The sequence below is a fragment of the Parasteatoda tepidariorum genome, chromosome 9, assembly GCF_982258835.1.
Source record: "Parasteatoda tepidariorum strain Cologne lab strain chromosome 9, Ptep-v5.0, whole genome shotgun sequence".
Lineage (NCBI taxonomy): Eukaryota > Metazoa > Arthropoda > Arachnida > Araneae > Theridiidae > Parasteatoda > Parasteatoda tepidariorum.
This window is the reverse complement of record NC_141763.1, coordinates 18,434,056-18,459,517: the sequence shown is the minus strand read 5'-3', so window position 1 is coordinate 18,459,517 and position 25,462 is coordinate 18,434,056. Positions and strand designations below refer to the sequence as shown.

The 25,462-nt window shown below is 30.6% G+C and overlaps 1 protein-coding gene across 1 annotated transcript; it reads right to left on the bottom strand.

The window, feature by feature from the left end:
• Positions 1-7,122: 7,122 nt before the first annotated feature.
• LOC107449772 (uncharacterized protein CG3556) lies at positions 7,123-24,725 on the bottom strand. Its single transcript, XM_087150968.1, has 10 exons — positions 24,585-24,725; positions 21,161-21,324; positions 18,900-19,083; positions 16,029-16,245; positions 14,536-14,780; positions 13,463-13,641; positions 11,745-11,937; positions 10,106-10,277; positions 9,475-9,614; positions 7,123-7,349 (listed from the first exon to the last, which is right to left on the bottom strand). Exons 1-10 carry the CDS (start codon positions 24,637-24,639, stop codon positions 7,273-7,275), a joined length of 1,626 nt encoding a protein of 541 aa, XP_087007094.1. The 5' UTR covers positions 24,640-24,725; the 3' UTR covers positions 7,123-7,272.
• Positions 24,726-25,462: the final 737 nt, after the last annotated feature.

The window sequence follows — 25,462 nt, the reverse complement described above, 5'->3', positions numbered from 1 at the left end:
ATGTTTCAAAGGAAAACACGTTTCTGGGTTAGGTTTTTAAAAGAAAAACATACAAAAATAGAAGAGTTATAACTTCATAGTTGGGGGAGCGATAAAAGAAACTATCGGTACTCTTAAGAAAATAAAACTTACCTAGACATCACACTCTTTATTAAAATAATGTGATGATACTTCGACTAACGAAATTAGTTGTTGGGTTTCATAAAAATTGCACTGTAATTTCATCAACCACCGGCATATTTCAATTCATTATCAGCAGCATTGTTAGATTTTTCAGAAGGGGCACATGCGCATAAACCAATTTTGTTTTTGACGTCATTGCGTAAATCGTTTTCCCGAGAATGAGGGGAAAAATCAAACATTCCCTGGCAATAGGATGAGGACCATTGGGATATGGAATCGTGCGTCCGGGATACAGGCCACCCTGCATAGAGCTGTGATTGTTCACTGGAATGAACGAAGAAAAGTAACGCCTACTTTCAGCCTTACTGTGACTTGAGTCACATGAAAAGGGAACAAAAATAATATTTACTAACATGGCGTAAAAATTTAAAGAAATTTCCCTTCATAAAATTTAATTCTTCACTAGTAGATTCTCCCAACTCTTTTTTTTTTAATATCCACCAACCCATAACTGGATTTGTGATCATAGTTCCCACTAGTTTTTTAATTTTAAAATCAACTTAGAAGTCAAGGGAAGTGTTGGATAAAGCGGTGGAACCTCATTTTCGTGGTTGACTTTCATGATGAAACTGACCCAAATATGCGTTGCATGGAGTTTAAAACCACGAAAACCTTTCATGGTTGCTGAAGACAAGACGATTCCAATCCATGATTCCATCTACAACTGGGGTTATTATAAGTCAGCACCCTGGCCAATGAAAGCCGGAAAAACATTCGAATTAACCGGCCATCACTAGTTTTCGAATCTGAGCGCCTCACTGGGAGGGGCGTGATTCATCTCCTGAACTATTGACTCTGATGGTTTCGCGGATAATTGGCTAGCTATTGAACCGATGCAGCAGTGCACCATTATTTAGAAAAGGGACCAAAAGTGATCCCTCATCTAAGGAAGAAAGTATAGTTTTTCTAAGCTTACCAACGTCGCAGGAAGCTACAAATCTGGTGGAAGAGTTTCTAAAATCAATTCAGTACAAAAATATTAACTCATGGTTTCACATTTCCATTTAATATTTAAGCAAACCTAGCAATCACAGGCTGTGATTCTCTAACAGAAATAATTTTTTTAATCGGTTGGAGAAGTAAAGCAATAAGTTTCTGTAAGTTGGTCAGCTTAGTTTTTGAACACTGCCAAATTTTTATTCCTGGTTATTACTGGACCGTTCGTAATGTTTTTGGTGTGGTTACCGTGCCGGGAAATGTTCTATCTAGGCACCTTTTAACTAGATTGTGTGACCAGGCAGTCCGTAACGTTGTATCGGTTAATATTCGTAAGAGATAACTCAACGTGTACGCATTTAATAGGTAATTCCTACGTGTAATACCATACCTATAAATAAATGCATCTAAATGAGTTCTTCTTCAAATTAACTTGCCACCAAAAGCTGCATCAGCCAATCTTTCAGTGGATATTTATTATCTAAGTTATGACATCTAATATGCAATTGCACGGGTGCCAACTTCTTACCATTTTTGAGAAAATTGCTTTTAGTAGTAGCTAAGTTTATGTTTCAATTAATTATTCCTTGTTTTTTAAATTTGAAATAAAGTTATTTTTCTTACTACTGCATACAGATTATACTAAAGTTCATATGAAGTACTTCCTGGTCTATCGGGGTGAGGCTTTTAAAACGTTGGCAAAATTACCAAAAATTCTGAAAGTTTTAGTTCCTAATTCCATATCATTTTATTAAATGTATTTCAAAAAGTGTAGCAGTTGGCAGGCCGGTAGTTAGTTGTTGTTGTTGTTATTGTTTGTTTACCTCTCAATATAGCAGCACAATGGGCTATCGGCGACGGTCTGGGAAGCACCCCTGACGAGGATCCGGAAACATTCCATCGCAATTTTGATCCTCTGCAGAGGGATGGCTCCTCCGCTTTGGTAGCCCAATGACCTGCGCGTGAAGTCGGGCACTTCACGGTAGAACAGTTTATCGAGGACCGATACCGCACTCCCTCGGTTCTCTTGTAGGTTGATCAAAGCGGTCACCCACCCATACACTGACCGCATCCAGTGATGCTTGACTTCTTTGTTCTACTGGGAACCGTATCTTAGCGATCAATCCACTGCGGAAGCCTGTAGTTAGAGAAAGAGGTTGCTGACAGCAGAATGCTCGTGGCACGCTGACGTCTCTGGTGCTTTTAAATGTATTAAGTACATGCTTGTATAAAGTACAACCTCTAATAAAAAAGAAGAAAGAGGTATTTGGTATCAAGTTTTTATGTTACACCAAGTGCCATTGCCATGTCGGATTTAGAAATTAGAATTTTCTTTTCTCAGTAAAGAAATCACTCGTCCAGCTTCGTCAGAAATTTAAAAAGTAACTGTTATGCAATTCATAAAAATAGCCATAAGTAAATAGTCTATCAGAATTTCACTTGTTTCCATTTTTTTCTTCATCAAACTATACAAACATACTTTAGTGCAGATCTGAGGTTATTAAAAGTAAATTGTCAGACTGACATCCAATTCGTGGTGCTATTGATGATATTTGATTTTAAATTTATTGTGAAAGGCTATTTATTAATAAAATTATTATAACTTCCAAACTTTAAATTTCAGCTTCTCACGATTGATCTGATTTGATTCAGATTAAAAAATAATATAATATAATATAATATAATCAGATCATATCAGAATTATATAATATAATATAATCTTCTTCATATAATTATAATTGTATATTTTCAAATATTTATTAAATATTAAACCACCAGCATGACAGTAATTATGAATTAGTTTACCATAACGAACATATAAATTCTTTAAATTGATATTATGGAAAAGCTTTAAAAATGCTCTTTTAAAAATAAAAATGATAATAAAAAACTATCAAACAGCAGCCGTCGCTATAGCAACGCATGCAATGACATCGCATGCACAATGTTTACTGTTACTCTTGAACACAGTTGAAAAGTGTGATAACGTCCAAATAAAGTGCGCATGCCATCAAACCCAAAACTATACCCATTTTGCCAATGGGTTAAAAAAAAAAATCTGAAATGCTATTTAAGTTACAAAGCCCTGTAGCAGAATAATCACATGTATTATCCATTTTCATTTGTTTCTTTTTGAATGTCATTGTCACATATAACTCAAACAAGCGAATAATGTATCGCACGGTGACTTGAGGGCATTGCAGAACGGCTAAGTGTAGTGTTAAATGAAATTATACTATCGCTTTGTAATCCAAGCAGGTCTGTTTTTAATGTTTTACTATAGTATGAGTTAAAGCTATTTTTCGAAACTCTATCGCCAAGGAAAATTAAAAGGCCAGAGTTTTACGTGAAGCGATGATTTTAAACTGCTTAATCCTGCCGTGAAAGCTCATCTGATCTAGAAAAGAAAATTATCAAACACACTCAGCTACCACCTCTACTAGCTTTTTCACCTCCTCGAAACACCACCGAACCTTAAGGGGAGGCGTTTCTATACCTACAATTAGGATATTGTTATATACTTAGTAACATATTAAGAGATTTAATCAATATAATTTTGATTTTATAATAATACTGGTAACTATTAAGCAGCGAAGTTTTTATATTTGCTTATTTCACGTCTTTTTTTTTTAAATTTATTACTTTAAGACATTGTAACATGTACTACATTTTAATAATGTTTTAACTTTGTATCCTATTTCATAGTCGGATTTTAAATTTAATGAATTACAGTTTATGTAATATCTGTTATTCTAGAACAACGCTGGACCGAAGAATTTGTGATCTTTTATCAATCTTCTGATTTTTATTTAAAATGCAACTAAAGCTCAACTTATAAAAAAAAAATTGCGTCTTGGAATCCTGCTATATTATTTTACAAACTACTCTTTTTCGTGATAATGTGCACAATTTTTTACACCGATTATGCAGACGTGAAGCTTACGCTGTTTTGTATATGATTTTTTTTATATGTGTATATTTAAGTCTAAAAAATATTTATTACCGAATTGTTACAAGTTTTGATAAGCTTAGAATGAAGTTCTCCGTATGCCATTTTATGTAAAATTATCCGTTTGCACATACCCTCCAACTGCTACGGAATTTCCGTAGTTTCAGAAATCTTCTTTTCTGACGGTAGCAAAATTAATGTCTTAATATTTAAAAAAAAATTATTTTAGCGTAACTTGTCCACTATTACTTATAAAAGTGCAGGCCATAAGGCTAGATTCTTAAGTTCATCAATTATGTTTTTCATTTTTCAAAAATCAATTATTGTACATATCAAATCATATTTTATCTTTATTTTTAATTTAAGTATACCATCAATATTTCTAGTGCTATGTAAAAACGCCAATTTGTCATATTGAATTTTTTCATTGTTTTATTATTTCACAAGTAAACGGCTTGATTTTTTGATGGCTACCACAAATCATTAAAGCATGCAAGATGGCGCCACTAAGGCTTTGCAAAATTTATGTAGAATCTTCATGATTTTGAATACCGATTTTCTGTATATATGCTATCATCAATTTTTAATGCTCAATTCCAAATTTCTACTGCAATTAATGTAAATTTCACAGATTAAGCTCGTATTTCATGTATATCCATCTAATCATGACTGTATTCATTTTTCAATGGCAATTAATGTAAATCTCCGATCAAGTTTGTACATACTTCTAATCATGGTTACCTTATTATAATGTTACCACATTGTTACATAATTCAAAATGTTTTATTCACTGTATATAATTTTCATGATGAATGGGGTAGGGGCCGCTGCGCGGCCTAGGCACCCAGTTTTGTTTAAATAAAAGTAAAGTAAAGTAAAAGATTCTTAAGTTCTGATAAAAGTTTTATGAGAGATCCATTTGCTTTAAAAATTTCTACTTTGGTTCGCTACCACTAGAAAGAATTATTTTCAAAATCCTCATAAGTTGGAGGGTATGCGTTTGCATATCCTATTAAAAAGTAGGCGTTACTTTTCATTGCTCAAAGTACTATGGCGCTACGCATATGTTCCCAATTTTTTCGACTAAGACACGATAGAGCTTCTTTTTAGTAATCATCAGTGCCCGACTTTAGGAAAAAAAAAAAGAAAAATAATTAGCATGGCACTAAAAAAGCATCCACAAAATATTTTAGAAATATTTTACGTAAAAAGTGACATTTTCATAGTGTTTTTCATCTTTTTTATCAATAGTCTTAACGTGCCATTTGCTCTTCAAAAATTTTTTTTTAACTTATAAATTCCAGGGATGTCTGTTAAATAGGGTAGAAAGTATAAATTAAATTGAAAGATAGTAAATGCTATGAAAGTGAAATATATTTATTTTTTAAAAAAAATAATAAATAAACTAGAAATTAAAATTTCAAGAAATTAAATTTTATTATTAAATTGGTTCAATAGAATTAACAGTTTATTAAGATTGAGATCCTAAAATAAACATTTAAACGAACTATTGTTTACCGCTCGATTGATTCTCATTTCGATGAGAACTTTTCGTCACATCACAACTGACAACCAGCAAGAAGGTTGAATTGGATGTCAAAGTACGATGGAACTGTTTCTGACCAATTACAAAGCACATTCTCAGTTGAGAGTATCAGGGGGATTCAGGGGGAGTAGGTGGTGGAGAGTAATCAGGGGGATGGGTTGATAAAAATTTGGTGACGTGTTCCTATTCAAACACACTGAGCAATTAAACATGATGAGCAACGTTATCTATATTAAGTTTCAAATTAAGAAATGTTTTCGAATTACTTATTCATAATTATATGTATAATTTCCGGAATAGAATCCAAAACTATCATGAAACTATCTAAATAAGCTATCTAAACTATCTAAATAAAATATAAGCTACTTACCAAAACATTTAGTTTTTGTCACTTTTTCTTACACAAATGTGCCAATCTAAAATTTTAAGTACTAAATTTGAATTCAGTTATTCTGGTTGAACGCAACAGTTTTTTCAGAAATGTGCAACTATAATCGAATGCAATACGTTGAACACGCATTACGTCGTAATTTCTGATCCAATAACCTTATTAAGCAATAAATTGCTCTCTCGGTCAAATGTAGAAATAGTAGAAATAGGTATACGACAAGTATTATTCAAAACAAGCAAAATACACAAAAAAAATTTAATAGAATATTAACTGTATATAACTGTTTGAATAAGTCATGAAGTCAAATGTGCCAAAACGATAAGATGATAAGCACATTTTTGATGCATAAGTTCCTAAACGGTCATTTGACCGGTTAGGGTATGATAAGTGTTTATAACTTTTAAACTATTGTTTTCTCATGATGAAGAGTGCTATGATAATATCTAGAAGGAATGTCTAATAATAAGCGTTCATTTTTTGTACTCTTTCACTAGACTATCCATTAAAGCCTTTCAAGATGGGGAGAAAAGTAACTATCTGAAAGACATCGGGAATATCATATTTCACTATTTATTTCAGATTTACCTTAAAAATTTCTGGTTCTAACCAAAATTATAAGTATATTTTTGCTAGTAGTTGCTAACCAAAATTAAAGGTACATTTTTTGCCAATAGTTTCCTGAATAAAAATGAAATAGAGTTTTATAAATGAATAGGGTTTCAATGTCTCATACTGAAATTCAGCGTTTTTCAATAAAATCGCAAAAATTCTTTAAATTATTAAAAAATTATCAAAAATCGTTAAAAAATATTTAATTAAAAAAGAAACCTACTGTGATGCTTTCATTTTAAAGTGATTCTATTAAACGCTTCATTTTGCTTTTACAAAATAATATTCTATAAATGTCGAAAAGACATCAGAAAGGTCTTAGGATCGAAACCCGGGCAAGGCATGGATGTTATTTCATTCTCTGTACTGTCTGTCTTGACTGTGGGAGCAACGCTGACCCGCCTGATATGGTGCCCCTGAAAGAGTGGCCAACCTGACTGTCTTGTAATTGCCTGAATCGACGAAATGATAACACTGGTGGACATTGGAAATAAAAAGAAATTCTAAAATTGGAAATTCAATATTTATTAGAAGCATTGATTACATTGTCGGTCAATATTACATTTGGAAATTGATATTTTCATGATCTTTTAAGCAGATGATCTGTCGGAGCTGACTTTTCCTTGGATGCCATTGTCAAAACGGAGCAGGTATTGATCATTGATAGTTCATGGAATACTTCTTGTACCACATGGCAATGTGATCTCCTTCTGACAATACTGTTTTAACTGGACCTGAAAAATAACAAAAATATTTACTTAATTCGTATAAAAAATAATTGCAATGAATGTTAATTTAAAGTATCAAAAAATTTTTTTTTCTCTACTCATTTTTGATGATATTTTGAATAACTGTGTGTAGAAAGATTTTAGACCATTTTTTTTTTGTTGAAATTGCGATCGAATTAATTTCATCGTTTTTATTGGTGAATCTCTCACTACAATGAAAAAGAAAACTTAAATTTAATTGCTACTTAGAGAAAGACAGAGGGTCAATTTTTTCGCCTCAAACAGAAAAAAGGCATTCTTTTTGTCTGAAGGTAATCCTGATGACTTAAAAATTTTGAGGTGATAGCAGCACAATATTTTATTTTATAACCATTGTTGAACAACCGACCCAATTTTGGGGTTACCACTACTAATGTAGCATTGTAATTGTGGTTAAAAAAATCCAGAAGACAAGGGAACTCCTGCATCAAGTATTTGGAGAAATTTTCCTCCGATGGATGACTTTTTAATAGGACTAAACCCTATTTGCGTTACATGGAGAGCAAAACAATGAAAACCTCCCACGGTTAGCCCGATGGCAAGGGACTCTAACCCATGAATATACCACTGAGGATATTTTGCGTCAGCACTGCGGTTGGTGTGAGCCGGATGAGGAATTCGTACCAACCAGCAATCGCTGGGATTCGAACCCGATTCACCTAATTGGATGGCGAACGCTCTATCCCCTGAGCCACCTCGGCTCAGCAGCACAATAATTTTATTTTATATTTTATATTATAACCGTCGTTGAGCAGGCGACCCAATTTTTTGGGTTTACGACTATTAATGTTCAACGCCGTAATATTGCAATATTGAACACAATCCAGAAGACAAAGAAACTCCTGGATCAAGTATTGGAAGGAATTAGCCTTCGTGGAGGACGGCAGCACATAATTACAGTTTTCATTGTTTTTCATCGCTTTAAATAATATTTTATTTTAGTGGATTGTTAAGAGGATGACACATCACTGGAGAAATTTTTCATAGCAAATTTCGTCTCATCTCCATTTGTATTTCAAGATTTAAAGTTCAGTGAAAAGTAGGATAAGGTAAATTATGAGTAAACAATGAAGTTTCAAAGGTTCGCAAAAAACGCAAGCAAATTATCAAACTTTCCCATTGCATAAGTCTAAGTAATCCTGACACGATCCGTTTGAATTTTGATATTTTTTGAAACAATGTTAACATTAAAATTAAACATAATTTAAACTTTTCCCTAGGCTTACCTAAACTCAATTTTTATCTATACTTTAAATTACTTGTGTAGAAGGAAGAGAATTCGCAGCAAAGAGTTTCTCCCGTGATATATTATCCTCTAAGGAGACAGAAATAACATTCTACTTTTGTTAAGCTACGGAGACGAACACAATTTCTTTAATTACAAAGTAACTTATTAATGCTTGTGAACAGAATTTGCTTTTGTTATTCATTGAAATGTGTTCTATTCTACTTAATCAATAAATTTTAATATTGTAAGCAGTTTTAAATTTTTTCAAAGCTAAGAGAGTTCCTGTAGCTGCAGTTGCTTACTTACATACTTCGCATTAGAGCTGCGCAATGGGCTATTGGCGAAGGTGTGAGAAACATCTCTAAAGATGATTCGAAGACATGCCATCACAATTTTGATCCTTTGCTGAGGGGATGGCTCCCCCAAATTGGTTGCCCTCCAACCTGCGCGCAAAGTCGAGCACTTTACAGTAGAACAGTTAAACGAGCAACGATACTACACACCCTCGGTCCCTTCGTAGCCAGATCAAAGTGGCCATCCACAAGCACACTGACCGTAGCCAGTGATGCTTAACTTTGACGTAGGGGAGAGATCCTGAAGAGAACTACACATGTTATAAAGAAACAGCCTACAAACTGCCTAAATGAGTTCAAATTTAATCCTCCGAAATACTGCCATAGAGTTGGGAGTGCAACATTGTCCAGAATGTTCACATGCATCTCAAAGTTAATGTTCCCAACCACAGGAACAAACGAACCCAGACCTAACTACGAGAAACACCCCCACACCATTACGCTTCCACCCCTATAACAACCGGATGTCCGGGTACTTTTGTCCTGATAGTGTCTACTTCGGGACTCTTACCTGTTTCCTCGTGTTCAAAAGTATTTCCTGCAACTGCGTTTTTCTTGTAAAATAACCAAAACTTTCCGTCTTCTGGATCATTTGGAATGTCGGCCACTTCATAGATATCCAACTTTCCAGATACTGATTCGTATTTGAAACTATAAAAAAGAATAAAATTAGTTTTAATGCAAACCAAATATTAGATAATTTTAATGAAACTGGAATTTAAATGCTGTATTCAAAAAACGACAAAAAGTAACTAAATTACAAGAATTTTTTATTGTTTTATCCCTTTCGTCGGTGCAAAATTTTTTTACAATTTTTAGACAACTACAGTCGTGATAAAATTCGTTGCTTCGAGATAATTCCACGAAAAAATAATTTTTAATAATTATTTATTATTTTATTTAATAATGGTTGAAACAATTTTGAATTGAAAGATATACAAATTTTTACATCATTTTAAGGAATGTAATTTTGTAAGGCAAAATATAATATTTGAAAGACTTCTTTGAAATTAAATACTTTTAAACAGCCTGAAAAGGTTAGCTTTTTTCAAAAAAATTAACTAAATACAACAGTGGGAAATAAACCCTGAAAATATATTAACATCGAAATAACATTTGCAAATGAAAAAAAAAAATCTTACTTGTATTTTTTGTCTTTGAGGGCAGCGAACTGCATCACATCAAATGCTGTGAAGTGCTTTGGTACTTTGAGTACTATTGTGTGGATGACATCTTTACTGTCTCCAATAAACAATGAGTACTGGACTTGAATCTTCGGGCCCAAGTAATCATGTATTTCAGCCACAAGGTCATCTGTAATTGTAACAGAAAATTAATGTAAACTTCATTCTCGATACGATATAAAAGTTTCTCAAGAATTTAACATTTAAAGGGCGCAAAAAATGAAAACATTAGCAATAGCCTTTGAACTAATGCTTCGATTTTAGCAAGGAAGGTAACATTCAATGAAGGGATGACACAGGTGACTAAAAATGTAAACAGCGGCAGTGCATAATTACTTTCTTTTACATGTGGAAACAAAATTATGTAAATCGGCTTATACGGAAAAGGATTTACTTTTTAAGTTGTCCGAGGACGTACAACAAGCAGAGGAGATTTCACAACATGTAACATTTCACAACATAACAGCAAAACATGTTCTGGATTCCAAGCTGTGCCACCTCATTGGCGTAACTACCAACTTGGAAAAGATGTTGCAAGTGATAGTGAAACAATAAAGTAAGTTGAAACAATTTTTTAAACTTTCATAGTTACCTCATTAATACTTAAGCATGACAGCCTAATCGATATATACAAATATTTTTTTAAAATCTAAAACAAGATTTACGTTTGCGTACAACGTTTGCTAACACTTAATAATTTTCTACCTTAGTCGCACAAGTTAAAGCTATGAAAAAGCATTTCCTACTAAAAAAGTAATTCCTAAACTATATCTATTTCCAACGTTTTGTTTCTTGAATTATCCATATTTCTACAGAAATAAACTTTTTATGATATGCAGAATAAGATTTTTACCCAGTTTTAAGCATAACACTCTATATAAAAGATGTTGCCAAAATTTTTATACAGTCGGCATAGCAGTTACAGGCCTAGCAATGAATTCACAATAAACGCTGGTACACTACATTCAAAATGATGGAAAAAATATTCAGTAGTGTTATTGGAAATAAAGATTTCAATAGTACATAATTTACTTTCTATATCATTAACTAACTGAATGCGTTTTACACCACAGCAAAACTCTTAATCGGAGCTGTAAATAACGATTAAAATATTCTTCATTTAACGAAGTGGTTGTCACCCTATAACGAATATTTAAGATGTTTATCTTTTCAATTTTCATTACTTTATAAATTTTTTTAGACTTCTGCATCAGTTAACTGAATAACAACGAAAAAGAAATTTTTCACAATAAACAAGTTACCGATTTCGCAGCAGTTCGCCATAAACGAAAGGGACAACGGAAACGTTCACTGCAACCTAGTATTCACTATTTCCTGGGTATTTCATAGCGGGGTTTAACCAACATACCCTAGAAGAGAGAAGGCCTTCGCACGGGTTACCATAAGCGAGAAATCTGATCCTTTAGTACTCCAGACGTTGTTTCATATTTCTTATTTCTCCCCCATGGCTGAGTTTATGTTCGATCAATCAGACTACTAATCTGATCAGTGCGGAGGTCTTCTCTCTTTCAGGAGGTGTTGGTTTAACTGTAGTTTAAATATTGGGTGTAAATTGTTTGCGGATAAAATAACTTACCTTGGTCCCTTGAACCGGAGCAGTTGGTGAAAGAAATATCGACCAGGGTTTTGTCATTCAGCAAGGGAAGAATCAAATAGGTGGACAGAAAGTCAGTAGGTGGCACCTTCATGGATTTTATTATAAATCGAACAGCCTTCAGATGATCCCAGTCTTCAACGCTTTCATTAATGGCGATGCTGGACAAAAGCGCCTAAAACATTCGAAAGCATTTACTTTGTTTAAACTTGTATACATGAGTTAAATTTCAATAAATAGTAAAATTTAATTGAGTGAAAAGTTTTGAATATGCAGTTTTATGAGTACATTTGTTACAGCTAAAGTGTAGAAATAATTGTATTACAAATTATCTAACTAATGAGCTGATTAACTAGATTTGTTTGTTAAAGAGCCAAAAAATTCCCTAATTAGTCTGCAAACTACCTAGATAATTTGCACATTATCTAGGAGATACTGCTTAAAATAAAAATAAGATCTCTTCTAGAGCAACAGCAACGTTTCTGCACGATTAAAGTAACATGTTTTTTCGCCATGTAAAAAATCTAATTATTACAACCAAACAATCAATAAATTAGCTGATAGAATCAATCATTAGTCACTTTAAAAGCTGTTTTACCAAACGGTTTAAAATATTATAAGAATTAAGAAAATAAGCATGATTTCAATTATTTATTTTTTGATGTCTAAAGAATCAAGTAAAAAAAATCAACAAATTAGTTAATGGATTGAGAAAAACGTCAGCACTTTAAAGATAAGGCACCTTAAACGAGCTCATTTTTTAGTAAAACGCAGACAATTTTTGTTTCCGCACTTTAACGGAACAAATAAGTTAATCTTGCGATTAGCTTGTAGATACTAAGCACTTTTAACGAATTTCCAGATTTAGTGGTAATACAAAACAGGGCATTCTTTAGACATAATTATTAATTTAAATTTTTGGTAAATTTCGGAAAGGCGAATAGAAACTTTATGAAAATTTGACTATTTATAATTAAGGATGATGAGAGCAAAGGATTAAGAACAATAAAACATCTCTTTGTTTCACAATTGTGATTATCAGCATGACATTACTTATAATTAAAATTAGGTATTGAAATATTATTTAATTAAGATATTAATTGGGAAAGCGGGATATAATGACACTTATCAAATCATTCAAACATGTCACTGAAAGTTGCAGTTTGAATATTTGTTATACAATTATATGTTGCTGCTGCAATTTGATGTAATTCAACAGCAATGATAAGCGGACATTATGAAATTTTCACCATTTAAAGTAAATTTTATTCCTAAAAGTAAATTGCCATTTTCTTTGTTTTTACATTTGATAATAACTGTTATAAAATTCATTCTTATCTTTGTTCTGCTTTGCAGATACTTTCTGAATCAAAATTAATAAAATAAGCATTAAACATTTGAAAATATTTTTTTAACTTCAGTGTGGGTATGATAATAAATCAATAAAACATGTTCAAGTCCGTTTCCATAATGCATTTATTTGAAATAATGTGTTACGTTAAAATCCTAGAATATCTTCTCACTATTTTCCTTTCTTTCTTTCAAATAATATAAGAAATGTCATACAAAAACTCTACCTGTATGCTACAAGATTATAGGCAATTTTACCAAATGAAATGAATCGTATCAAAATCACTATACAAATTTCTGAAATATTTACTGCGGAAATATCCTTTTTTATCACGAAACAGTACACACACCTGAGTAATAAGAGCTGTTCTCTGGACATTTCCGAAACTTCCACTGGGATTCTGAAGTCTCATGAACTCTTGAATGATTCCTTCGTAAGCATCTAAAAGTTCCCTGTCGTTTGGAATTAAATTGTACCCACCTTGTCGAAATTTGCAGGAAAGAGCCATCACCGCAAATGCTTGAATATCTGCAAAGAGAAAAAGTATAGATATGAAAGTATATATATATATATATATATATATATATATATATATATATATATATATATATATATATATATATATATATATATATATATATATATTATATATATATATATATAAATAAGCAAAGGAAAAATTATTTTAAAATATATATATATAAAAATCCGGGGAAAAAATATGTAATCACTTCATTAACTCACACGATTATATCAGCAAAAAGGAGTGCTTCCTAATATTGTATCACTATATCCAAAGCAAATTATATCAAAACAATAGCGTGAGAAGCGCTGAGAGAAAAAAACATTTTTTGCAAAATGAAATATAACAGAACGCATTAGGTAATGAAAATCACGTAAAAAATAGAACATTTTTTTTAACGAAAAACAGAATAAAACATTAAGCGAAATCTATAAAATGAGTAGAGAATTCAAATGAACTTACATGAAAGGGAAAATTTTCAAAAATGGATTAAAATATTTTCGTAGTTAGATTGCCAGATCGCAAAATATGAAAACAGAAGCGCAAATTCAAGTAAAAGCGTAAATAGAGGGATTATGCCTTTTTTTTTGCCGAACTGAATGCGCTTGATTTATCGGTTACCAAGGATGGGTCCAAAAATAGATGTGTGTAATATTATACTGGATAATTTTAAGGAGTATACGATTAATAAGGTTGATATTTAATTATTCAATTTTAATGATTTCAGAAAATTAAATTTTATTAAAAAAGGAGAGAGAGAGAGAAAAAAAAACATGAATTGCCTGTTTTGCGCATAATTTTAGCCAGAATTTGCCCGAAATGGATTTGCACATGGTCAAAATTATATAAAATAACTGAAAGATTAAATTAATATAAAATCTTCGTTGAAGAGCCTTTACCTCTGTTAAAAGGCAGCTCGGATGCGCTTTTGTACATTTTCAGGAGGTTGTCATATGCTTTATCCGGCCATGTTTCATTGGCGTTGCAGAGGGCCAAATAAGATGCCGGATGTGTGAAATTCTCAGACGCCACTTGTTTTTTCAGAAGTTCCACCAAGTTATGTCCGTAGAAATTTCGAGGGTTGTGACAAGTGGAGAGTATGGAGTTTATGAAGGTGCTCAGATGCTCACTTGAAATAGCATCACTGCAAGAGATAAAATAGATTTGAATTTTTTTTTTTAAATTATTATTATAAAAATAAATCTAGAATACTTAGTATTCCAATATTAAAAAAAAAATTTAAAACTATATTTTGGGCATACGCTGAACTTTCACATGACATTGTCATTATGAAAATAAATATGTAAGAATATTAGGAAGAAAAGGCTAGTTTGGACTATGTTTGTAAATTTGATAAAGAGGCTTACTAATTACTTTGATTTTTAATTCGCCACTTAAAATCTAGTGTTTAGTCTCGCAAATAATCATGAAAAGGTAACACTGTTTTTGCCAATATGCCAATATTTATCCAGATTTCTTTAGTGATAAATAACAGAAATATTCTATTTGTATACAATCGAATTTTCTCTCCTATGTTGTTAAACATAATTGTATGCGTATATTAGCGTTAAAATACATATTAGAAAATAGAACTTATATGGAATACACAACAACAAAAACATATGTTTATAAAAATATGTTTCGAAATTAAATCTATTATATTACTTTACGTATGTATTTATAACATATTTGGGAGAAATATAATAGAAAAACAATAAAAAATATTTTTGATAAAATATGGTATAAAAATATAAATACCATTGGAATATTTTTGGAAGCATCCATTTAAGGAAGAATGAATGCAATTGTAAGAATGTATTTTTGAATGTAAGAAAAAAAATAAAAGTATTTTTACCAGTCTTAGTTGATCAAACATAACTCTCTTTCCTAGTAATTATGAAGTTTCATTAAAACCAAAATATAGCTCTAAATTAATACCGAATTTTCATAAATTTATAAGTTAAATAATAACACAAATATAGATCAATTTGCTTGCTGATATGAACTATTCATTTTTAAACTTTCAACTTTTAGCTAATTTTGTTTCAGTTTTCTGTTGTCTACGTGACAGAAGAATTTTCATTCTGAAATTTCCAAAAATATTAATGCGCTTACGCACTCATTCTTTTGACTGCTCACTCGCTTGATATTCAAGCTCTTTGTTACTGAAGCAAAAAACAGAATTCTTTGTAACAAATACACATTACTGTATTACAGTATAAAATTCTAGAGAGCAGCCATAAAATACAACGCTATTAAGTATTAAATTTATTTTACTAATGTTTTATAAAAGCCTTAGATTTTTTATTTAGTTCGAGATTTAAAAAAAAGACAATTCTTTTTGTGTATGAACTACATTAGGCTCTAACATATCAAACACAAGTTGAATTACCGCAGTAAGGCTATTGAAATTCGCAGTTCCCGTTGTTTCACCATAAGCTCTTCCTTGAGATTTTTGCCGTCAAATTTAGCACCTTCAGATAAGGAGAGGGCTGTTACAGCTTTCGGTATATGGTTGATCCATTTCCAGGAAGTTGAGTTACTCTTCAACCAATTAACAGCTTGCCAATAAGCTTCTTTAGCACCCTCTAATCCTTTAGTACTAGTATCTGCAACAAATATATAAATGCATTTATATATTTTTTCTTTATTTCCAGCAGCAGCACTTGATATACATCATTCGCTGGAGTGTAAAAACACTCTGCACAGACCCATAAGAAATAACAACAAATTGAACTGAAATTTAAAAACATTAAAGCATTTGAAAGACAAAAAGAAATTAAATTGAATATTAGCAATAGAAATATAAACAGAAAATCAGTCAGTTAGCAGTGTCTGCAACTGTTACCTAGCATTACAGTATCTGTTATAGATGTTGTCAGTAACTTTCTGGGCAAACCCCCAGATGCTCAGCCTTCATTGGGGAGTCCTCCCCGCACAAGAAACAGTTTTGATCGGGAAAGATATTAATTCTATGGAGCAAGGCAGCCGTGTCCGGTTTCCAACCTAAAGGCAGCAACCACATTGCGTCTCGGTTGATCAAGGATCTTATTCAGAATCTCCCTCCAGACCATGTCACCAGTTTATTCATTTAAATTATTTTCATGACTCTTAATTATCGTGTTTTTAATTATTTTATTCATGAAAGAGTAAGGAATTTCTATCTGGGAGCTCTGTAAAATATCAGCTCCTTTTTTAGCAAGAAGATCTGCCATCTCGTTTCCATAGATTTTACAGTGAGAAGGACACAATATTCTTTTTTAAGGACGAAAGTAGTCCGAAGTTCTCTTTTCAACTTTTAATTCCAAGAGAGATCGAAAAATCAACAGATGTTACTGTTTGGAATGCCGAGATGGAGTCGACAAATATATCGACATTCTCTATGTCATCTCTTCTTGATAATAGTTGTTGAGAAGTAGTTCTAATAGACCTCCACTTCACCATATTTGAATATAAATTTAGTAAACGTTTGATAAAATGACCGGATTTTCACACACTAGCATTCAATCTTAATGGATCGAAGACCTAGCATTAAATATGTTAATTTATGAGAACAAACGAAATTTTAAGCTACGAAATAAGACACAAAATTATGCGTAATCTGAATAAGCATTAATTTTCTTCGACGACATATTTTGCCCTATCTCGAGAAATAAGGGAATCGACAAAAATTTTGCTCTCAATTCTAAGATGTTATCTAAATATCCAAGCAAAAAAATCACTTTTCATAATTATTTATTAGAGGATAGCAGAAAAAAATTGATTTGTAAGGAACATAAATTGTGCTCTCATTTTAAAGAATGTAATTATACATAGCAAAATACGAAATTTGAGCTTAGAAAGTCGAATATTTTCTGTGTAATCATTTTCTTAATTAGTATTTTTGAAAAGTTTGAATGAATACCTGTTGAATAAATCGAGTGAAAATTCGATAATTACATCAAAAGTTAAAAATGAGGATCATTCCGCGCATTCTCGTTGGACAGATTAATCACAAAGGCTGTAAAGTGGTATTAAAAAGTAATCCTATGATTTTACTTTAATACGCAACTTTCTTATGTTAAATATATTTAATTAGTTTATTAAATTGCTTGCAACTATTTAAAATTAAACATCACTTTTATTTTTGTTATAAGGTTCGGGAAAAACTGTGGCCAGTTTTATCCGAAAATATTCTTTTTTAAGTTTTTAAAATGGAATCAGTTTGAATGAATAATATCTCGTTCAAAAAAGTATCGACATCATATGTCATTTGGAACTAAAATAATAAATACAAAATTACAAGAGGTTATTAGGAATTAACTTTTCGCACTATTGCTAGTATTCAATTAAATTATTAATGCATAGTAAAAATAGATAATTCCTAGCAACAGTTATGGGAAAAATATTTAGAGTCGAGCTATCTTAATTGATAGAACATAAGTTCAAAATCTATAAATATAGACAAGTAGATTCTTTATTTCTTTTCGGTGGAAATATTATTTGTTTACACTGATTCCCTTTTAAAAACTTCAAAGAATATTTTCGGACCTACCTAAAGTTTTTTTTTTTAAATATATATATAAATTATTTTATAAATTTGTCTAGATGAGCATGAATGTACAACTGGTAAATTTACACATTTTGTGAATGATATTTTCGAGTGGTAGAAAATTTTAAATAACCATAATATTTTTTTTATATTTTTCAATCACTTTAACGCAATTTAGCATGAACAAATTTTTTTATATGTTTGTGCTACGTAAAATTTGAGGCGTTTCTTGCGTCCAATTGCTGTGAAGCGAGGAGGTATCGGGTTCGAATACCTTTACCAATTACCACTGGTTGTATCTTTGTGTCTCATTCTCTAATTTATGCTATCTGTTCTTCTGTTTGAAAAAGATTTATAAACCGCTTTTTTTTCTTTCGTTGATCACACAAACATTTATTTATTTATTTACTCTCATATGCATGGGGATAAATAAATAAACAACGACTCGATGATTGTATATATAACGCTGATTTAAATCAAACTTATTAAACGAAAAATTAAATATGTTAGCCTTATTTTTGCTAACACTGAGGCAAATCTTCTTTAAAAAAACTTAAACGTTTACCATTACATTTGAATATCAATATAAGTAATACTAAATAATTTAGCTATCAATTTCTCCCTTTTTTTAAAATCTGTTCTTAAGCGACGATGGTGGAATGTTATTTTGTTACCTTTGCTGAAACATATAAAAGAAGAAAAGATATTTAAAAAACATTTATTTATGCGTACCGATGTTGTAGAGTATTTCAAAATTTTCTCGACTAAATGGATTAAGATAGTAGGAATCAGCATAGAAATGAACAGTGACATTTGAGTGGACAGCTATTGGTTTCCTTTCATCATTGTTGTCACACCACTTCACTTGTTCTCCCGTTCTGTTGGCTATGATGGTCAGGTAAACGTAATAACAAGACTAAATAAATAGATAAATGAATAAATAAATATATGAATAAATAAATAATAAAAACGTTGACTAACAAGGAGATAACAGTATGGAATTTTGATGGACCTAATACGAAAAACGCGTATTATTAAGTATTAAATACTTAAGTATTATTAAATACATGAAATAAATAGAATGAATTGGATCGCTCACGTGATTCGAATGAGTGACGACAACACAATAAAAAAGATACTGCTTTTTAGACCCACTGGAAAAAGAAAGCGGGGAAGGCCGCGGTTGAGATGGGCTGACTCAGTGGAGTCTGATTTTCTCTCAATTAATGAAAAAAATTGGAGATCGAAGATAAATTGGAAGTCGTCCTGGAGAAATCTTCAGAGGAAGGCATTGGCTCACATAGGGCTGTCTGGCCAACTATGATGATGATAAATATGAAAAACGCAAGGCATCTTCGAGAGAAGTGGGATCATTTTTTTAGTGGTAATAAAAATTTATGAGGAAATTGATAAATTGATTGTTTTTTTTTTTTTTTTTTTTTTTTTGGTCTGATAAAAATAAACTCTTTATTCTTTTTTAGCCAAATTAAAAGAAACAGTTTTTAAAATTTCTACTTCTATTTATTATTTTCTCTCCTTTTGTTTTTATGATTGTTATGAAGTTAAAAGGTTGTTAAAATTATAACAATTTTAACTTGCATCAGTCCTAACTTGGTATCAGTCCTACACTGGACTGATAGTAAAACACGATTCCCAACAGACCACCGAAGTGGTCGGGTCGGTGACTATTTAGATTAGACTGCGTATGGTCCTAAAATTCGCGGTATCGGTCTCGGCCTTGCCGTACAGTGATTGACTTCGCACGCAGATCATCAAGCTACTGAAGAGGGATTGTCTTTCCCTCTGTAGAGGATCAATATTGTCATGACAGATCTTAGGATGATCCTAGAATGTTTCCCAGGCCGTCGCCAATATCCCACTGTGAAGCACTATTGCGACGTAAATGAAGTAATACTACTACTGGAGTGTCATCAGATACAGAGCTTTCGTTAAAATCTAAACACTTGAACTTGTAAGGGAGTGGTTAAATTTAAGTTAACGATAATATTCTGGCTGTAGCAGTTAGGAAACGTTTGATATTTGTATCGTTAAAAGACACTGAATTTCAGCTTAAACACACATTTTCGGGCAATTCGTTTTTTTTTAACACGTATGACATCTGTCGATTTTCTTCAAGTTGCGCATGTCAAGCTTTGTGTATTCTTTAAAACTCATATAACATACGCCAAATGCGCGCTCTTTTAGCCCGATAGTGAGCAACAGTAAGTACCCGAAATTACTTGACTTGAAACTTATATGCGAAACAGTCATCACACGCTCTACACGCTTCCGTATTCATTTGTAGCTTTTATAGGAAATTGCCATTGTTGTTACGTTTTTATATGTACCTTAAAAAGATTTTTACGAGTTTTGTCATAAGCTAAAATAATTGCTGAAATAAAGGTTGTGAGCAATGGCACTTTTTTTTGCTCTTACTTACAAAAATTTTATGTCACGTTGATTTATAAAGAAAATTGAAACAAAATTTCAGGTATTAAGTAAACTGTTTTAACAGTAATCCCAATTTTAATTCAGAATAGAACTATTTATAATCTGTTGCCATAAAGCAGAGAAATTAATAAAATATTACAGGAAGAAAAAGTGACGTTGCTATGATAAAAGAAGAATGAAATTGCAATTTATTGAAGTAGAGAGGTATTAAGAGTAAGTTTTCCCTTGAGAATCAGACATAGAGAAATAAAATATATGAGATTGTTCTTTTTAGTGTCAAACAATTTTTATTGACTTGATTTAATTCTGCATTTTCCACTCTACTTTATTCAACATTCAACACAAGATTTATTTTATTTATGAATGGTGGAGAGCAAATGTTAACTTATATTATTTTTTGCTGTATTGATTACTTAATATTTTTACATTTTCTTTGAAAAATACTTTATTTATTGATTATAATACTTTACATTTTTGTCCAATTTCCTGTTATTCTTTAATTCATGCGTAATTATATAAAAGTAATAAATATCAGAAAATACCTTGCTTTCAAAATCCAGGTGTTTCAGCTCAATTTCCAATAAGTTATTATCAGGATTCAAAATATTCCAACATTTGTAATATCTGCTACTTCTCGGACCTGGGTAGGTTTCGGTAATGTTGCCACTCAGTTCTTTTAAATTCAAGCATTGAGATTGAATTGGCCCTGTAGAAGTAATTTAAGTTTAAGAACACTGATTTTAATCGTTTGCTGATATTTATCGTTTTGTCAATGACTTGTTTTAGCGATTTTAATAGCCTTATGACGCAGAATTTTTATTAAACATGTTTTTCATACTTCTTTCATTATTTTGTATTAAATCAGAACATTGAAATATTATTTTTAATCTATGGTTATGTAAAACAGCATGAAATATTGGTGTCTTATTCTGAACTAAAATCTTCCAAACACGATTCACAATAATTTTCCAAATGTTAACTTATTTGCAGTTATTTAAATCTAAAGGTAACAGTTATTCATCATTGAAATTTAGCTACTTTACAAAATCAATTGTTGGTGAATTTTCGAATATGAATGGAAAAAAATTCAAACTACTTTTTATGTGAATTTTATATTTTAATACAAAATAATTCCGATAACCTGACATATTTTTTAGTAAATATTACACTGTTTTTAAAATAAAAAAAGAACAAAGTGTATGTTTGCTTTTAATTAGAGCATCAGTAAAATCTATATATATACGAGACACCGATGTCCCATCTGCATCAAGGGGTAAATAATATAAAAGCGTGAAGTTGAATTATATTTTTGTGAATTTTTGAGTGAAACAAGAAACATACAATTTCATATTGAGTAAAACATACATTTCCACATTGGCATTAGGAGTCTACTGTTTATCGTGCTAAATCCGATTCCAATTTATTTTGGATTAAAATTTCCCCCAAATACGAAGAAGTTGTTAATTTAAAATTAAGTAATTCTGTATTTTTTATGAATGATTAAATCAAAAAAGCATTTCATTTAAAATTAAATTTAGTATAATAACTGTTGAAAAAATAAATTCATAAAATATATGATTAAACAAAATATTGAAATTGTGTAAAACTACCAAAAGATCTACACATCAATATCTCACATGCATACTTGAACATAAATAAACGTCTTATGACACAAAAAAACATTGTGAGTATTCATGAACAAGAAAGCTATTTTAAATAGTACATTAAATTCATTTGCATACTTAGTGCCGCAACTTAGTACCTTCGTTAAATAAATTAGGCTGATAAATTTCATAGCTAAACGAAATTCGACAGTTTTTTCTTTGAGTTCTTAATTAAATCTAAATTTTTAGGTGGGTAATTTTTTGCCAATGAAATAATAGTTAAAACCGGAGTCGTTGAATGCAATATTCATCTATGCTAAACCTAGCTATCCATTATACATAATTTATAGCTAAGTAACTCAATTATGCTTTTTTTTGTCCTCAAAATTGTCCACATTTAGTGGTGGTCACAGTTTTTGTAAATCAAATTTATTAAATCAAAAATAAAAAAGTAAAATAATTTAATATCACTTAATATAAAGATAAATGTCATGTCAAAGGCAGGAAGATTTGGAAGTATGCAAATTATACGTTTAGAAATTTTATTCATTGATACACCTGTTCACAGATTCATTTCTTATATTCTCATGCTCCATTCTTTTACTTATTCCCTCAATATATGAGGAATTATTCTACTATAGCATTACGAAAACTGAATAAAAATGAACGATTCTTATAGTAACGGAAAATATTTAAAAGAAATTAAATAGCGAACAAACCTTTTTTAAAGCAATTAATTGAAGAATTAAAAATTTAGAAAAACCCAGAAAAATGCAATATATTTCTGGAAAAAAAATATTATTTATATCCAAAACTGTTGTATACTATGCTTGTAAAGGAATTGATACCATCATAAAATGTATCCCAACCAAAATTATTAAGAGATTGTTTAGCACAAAATGGGGTTTTCAAGTAAAATAGTAATAATGATAATATTTTTAAAATCTGCGTTCTTCAAAAGGACTAAAAGACAAGAAACTTATATATTTGTCAGATTTATTAAATGAAGAATTATTTTAATATAACACTCTGTACACTACATATAAAATCCACTATTATTGCAGTTATGAAAAATATTTTTTCTTCAAAAAATTTTTAAGCTGAACAAATTTTTAGTAAATAATAGTCTTGAAGATAAGGAAACGTATGTGGGCACCATTGAAAAACATCTAAACTATAACATTTTTAAATAAAAAAATTATGATTGAAATCTAAAACTAAATAATACTTGTAATAAGCAAATGTCATCATCATCCATGCGAGATTACGTTTACGCAAGAGAGGAAATTTTCTCATGTTTTGGACTCAATTTTGGATATTTTGGTACAAAATAGTAATAATCATAAAATTTTTAAAATCTATGTTTCACTAAGAAACGAGAAAATTTTATGTATGTCAGAGATAGGGTCTATCACATTTGAAGGACATGGTGAGAAACATTAATTGGGGAAGTAACTTTTTTCGCTCTATGTCTGACAAATTTTGGACAATTTTCTCCTTTTAAAATTACTTGAAACTTGTAAAATGTTTATTACATTTTACTATTTTAGTTTTTATATTTACTTTTGTCTTTTTTTATTCCAAATTCTAGCTTAAGATTCTAGTACAAAGATGTAATTAAAATTTAAGCACTCTAGCAAGCCAGAATGTCATCCTAGTTCCAATTTTCAAAAAAAATGAGATAAAATAAAGGTAAATTTTATTGTTAGTGCACAGAAAACGATTGGAAACTCGCATTGTCATCCCGTGTGGATTTTCAGTGGAGATTTGAGTTCTCTAGCTAATCAGAAAGTGGATAAAAAAAAATTTGACTTCAATATTTCACTGTTCATAGACACGAAATTGATTAATGGGAACGCGGGAATGATAATAATGTTTGTTTTAAAAAAATTAAAATAATGCAATTTTTAATATGATAAATTAACTAAGCGTTGTTAACGCCGAAAAAGCAGTCGTTAGGGTAGCAAATAATATTTAATAATTCATTAAACAAGCGCTAATAAATTATCTCTTCAAGAGTCAATTTTCCGAGACTAACGTAGTCGTATATTTTTAAAAAGTTTAAAAGTTTCAAAGTAATAAATAAAATGTTAAAAGACAAAAGATTTTTGCAAAATATATATGCATTATATTTAATGCATGCAAATATGTATGCATTAAAGTAAAATAAGAAAAAAAATATAATACTTTAGAAACTAACTTACAGGCTTGGTACAAACATTGAGTAGCACATTAAAATATAGAATAGGAAATAAAATTATAAAACTTTAGAAACTAACTTACAGGCTTGGTACAAACATTGAGTAGCACATTAAAATATAGAATAGGAAATAAAATTATAAAACTTTAGAAACTAACTTACAGGTTTGGTATAAACATAGAGTAGCAAACAGTAAGGTAGAGACGAAGCCCCACATATTTCTAAGATAAATTCTATAGAAATTGAAAAGTCAGAATCCAATTCTCAAATAACATTAGCGGTCTTATATGAAGCGTCTTATCTTCAATGAATTTCATTATACTTCATATTTTTGCCCGGTTTTAAGAATGATAAGGACATTTCAAGATTTACCTGTTCAAAAAGATAAGATATTCTGGGAATTCTTTTTTTTTTATCTAAATGCATTTGTTATACAAACTGCAAAAAAGGATGCGTTTCCAATGTTAGAGATAGAAATCGGGATATCCCAGAGTTTATTATTTGTTTGGCACTTAAAAATAGGAATTATATCCTGAATCTCGAATCGTTATTTTCACTTTACTTTATCGTTTTGTAAATATTATCACTTAAAGTATCAGTATGTGTTTCTTTGTTGCACAATCAATGCTGAAACACTTGATTCTACTTTAAGTTTAACTCTTAGTTCTCTGAATATTTTAAACATGCTAATGAGGGAAAAAAATTAAGAGCTAAATAATTTTTTTATATAATAATTTACGAATTTAAGAAGGCCAGCCAGAAGGAAAAACAAGAAATGCAGACAACATAATGTCCAAAGATCGTTGAGATAGTAAAAATGATAGTAAAAAAATACAAATAATCTTTGAAATATTAAAATAAAAAGTATAGATGCAATTATATTTATGTTATATTACGAAGTATTTTATAATTATAAAGATTTTCGGGTTTTAATAGCTTTTCTATTATTTCTGAAAAAAAACACTCTAATTTTTAAAGAAAAAAACACACTCCACTTGCACAGTTAATGGGGGGAAATATAAATTTAGGTACGAGGGTTG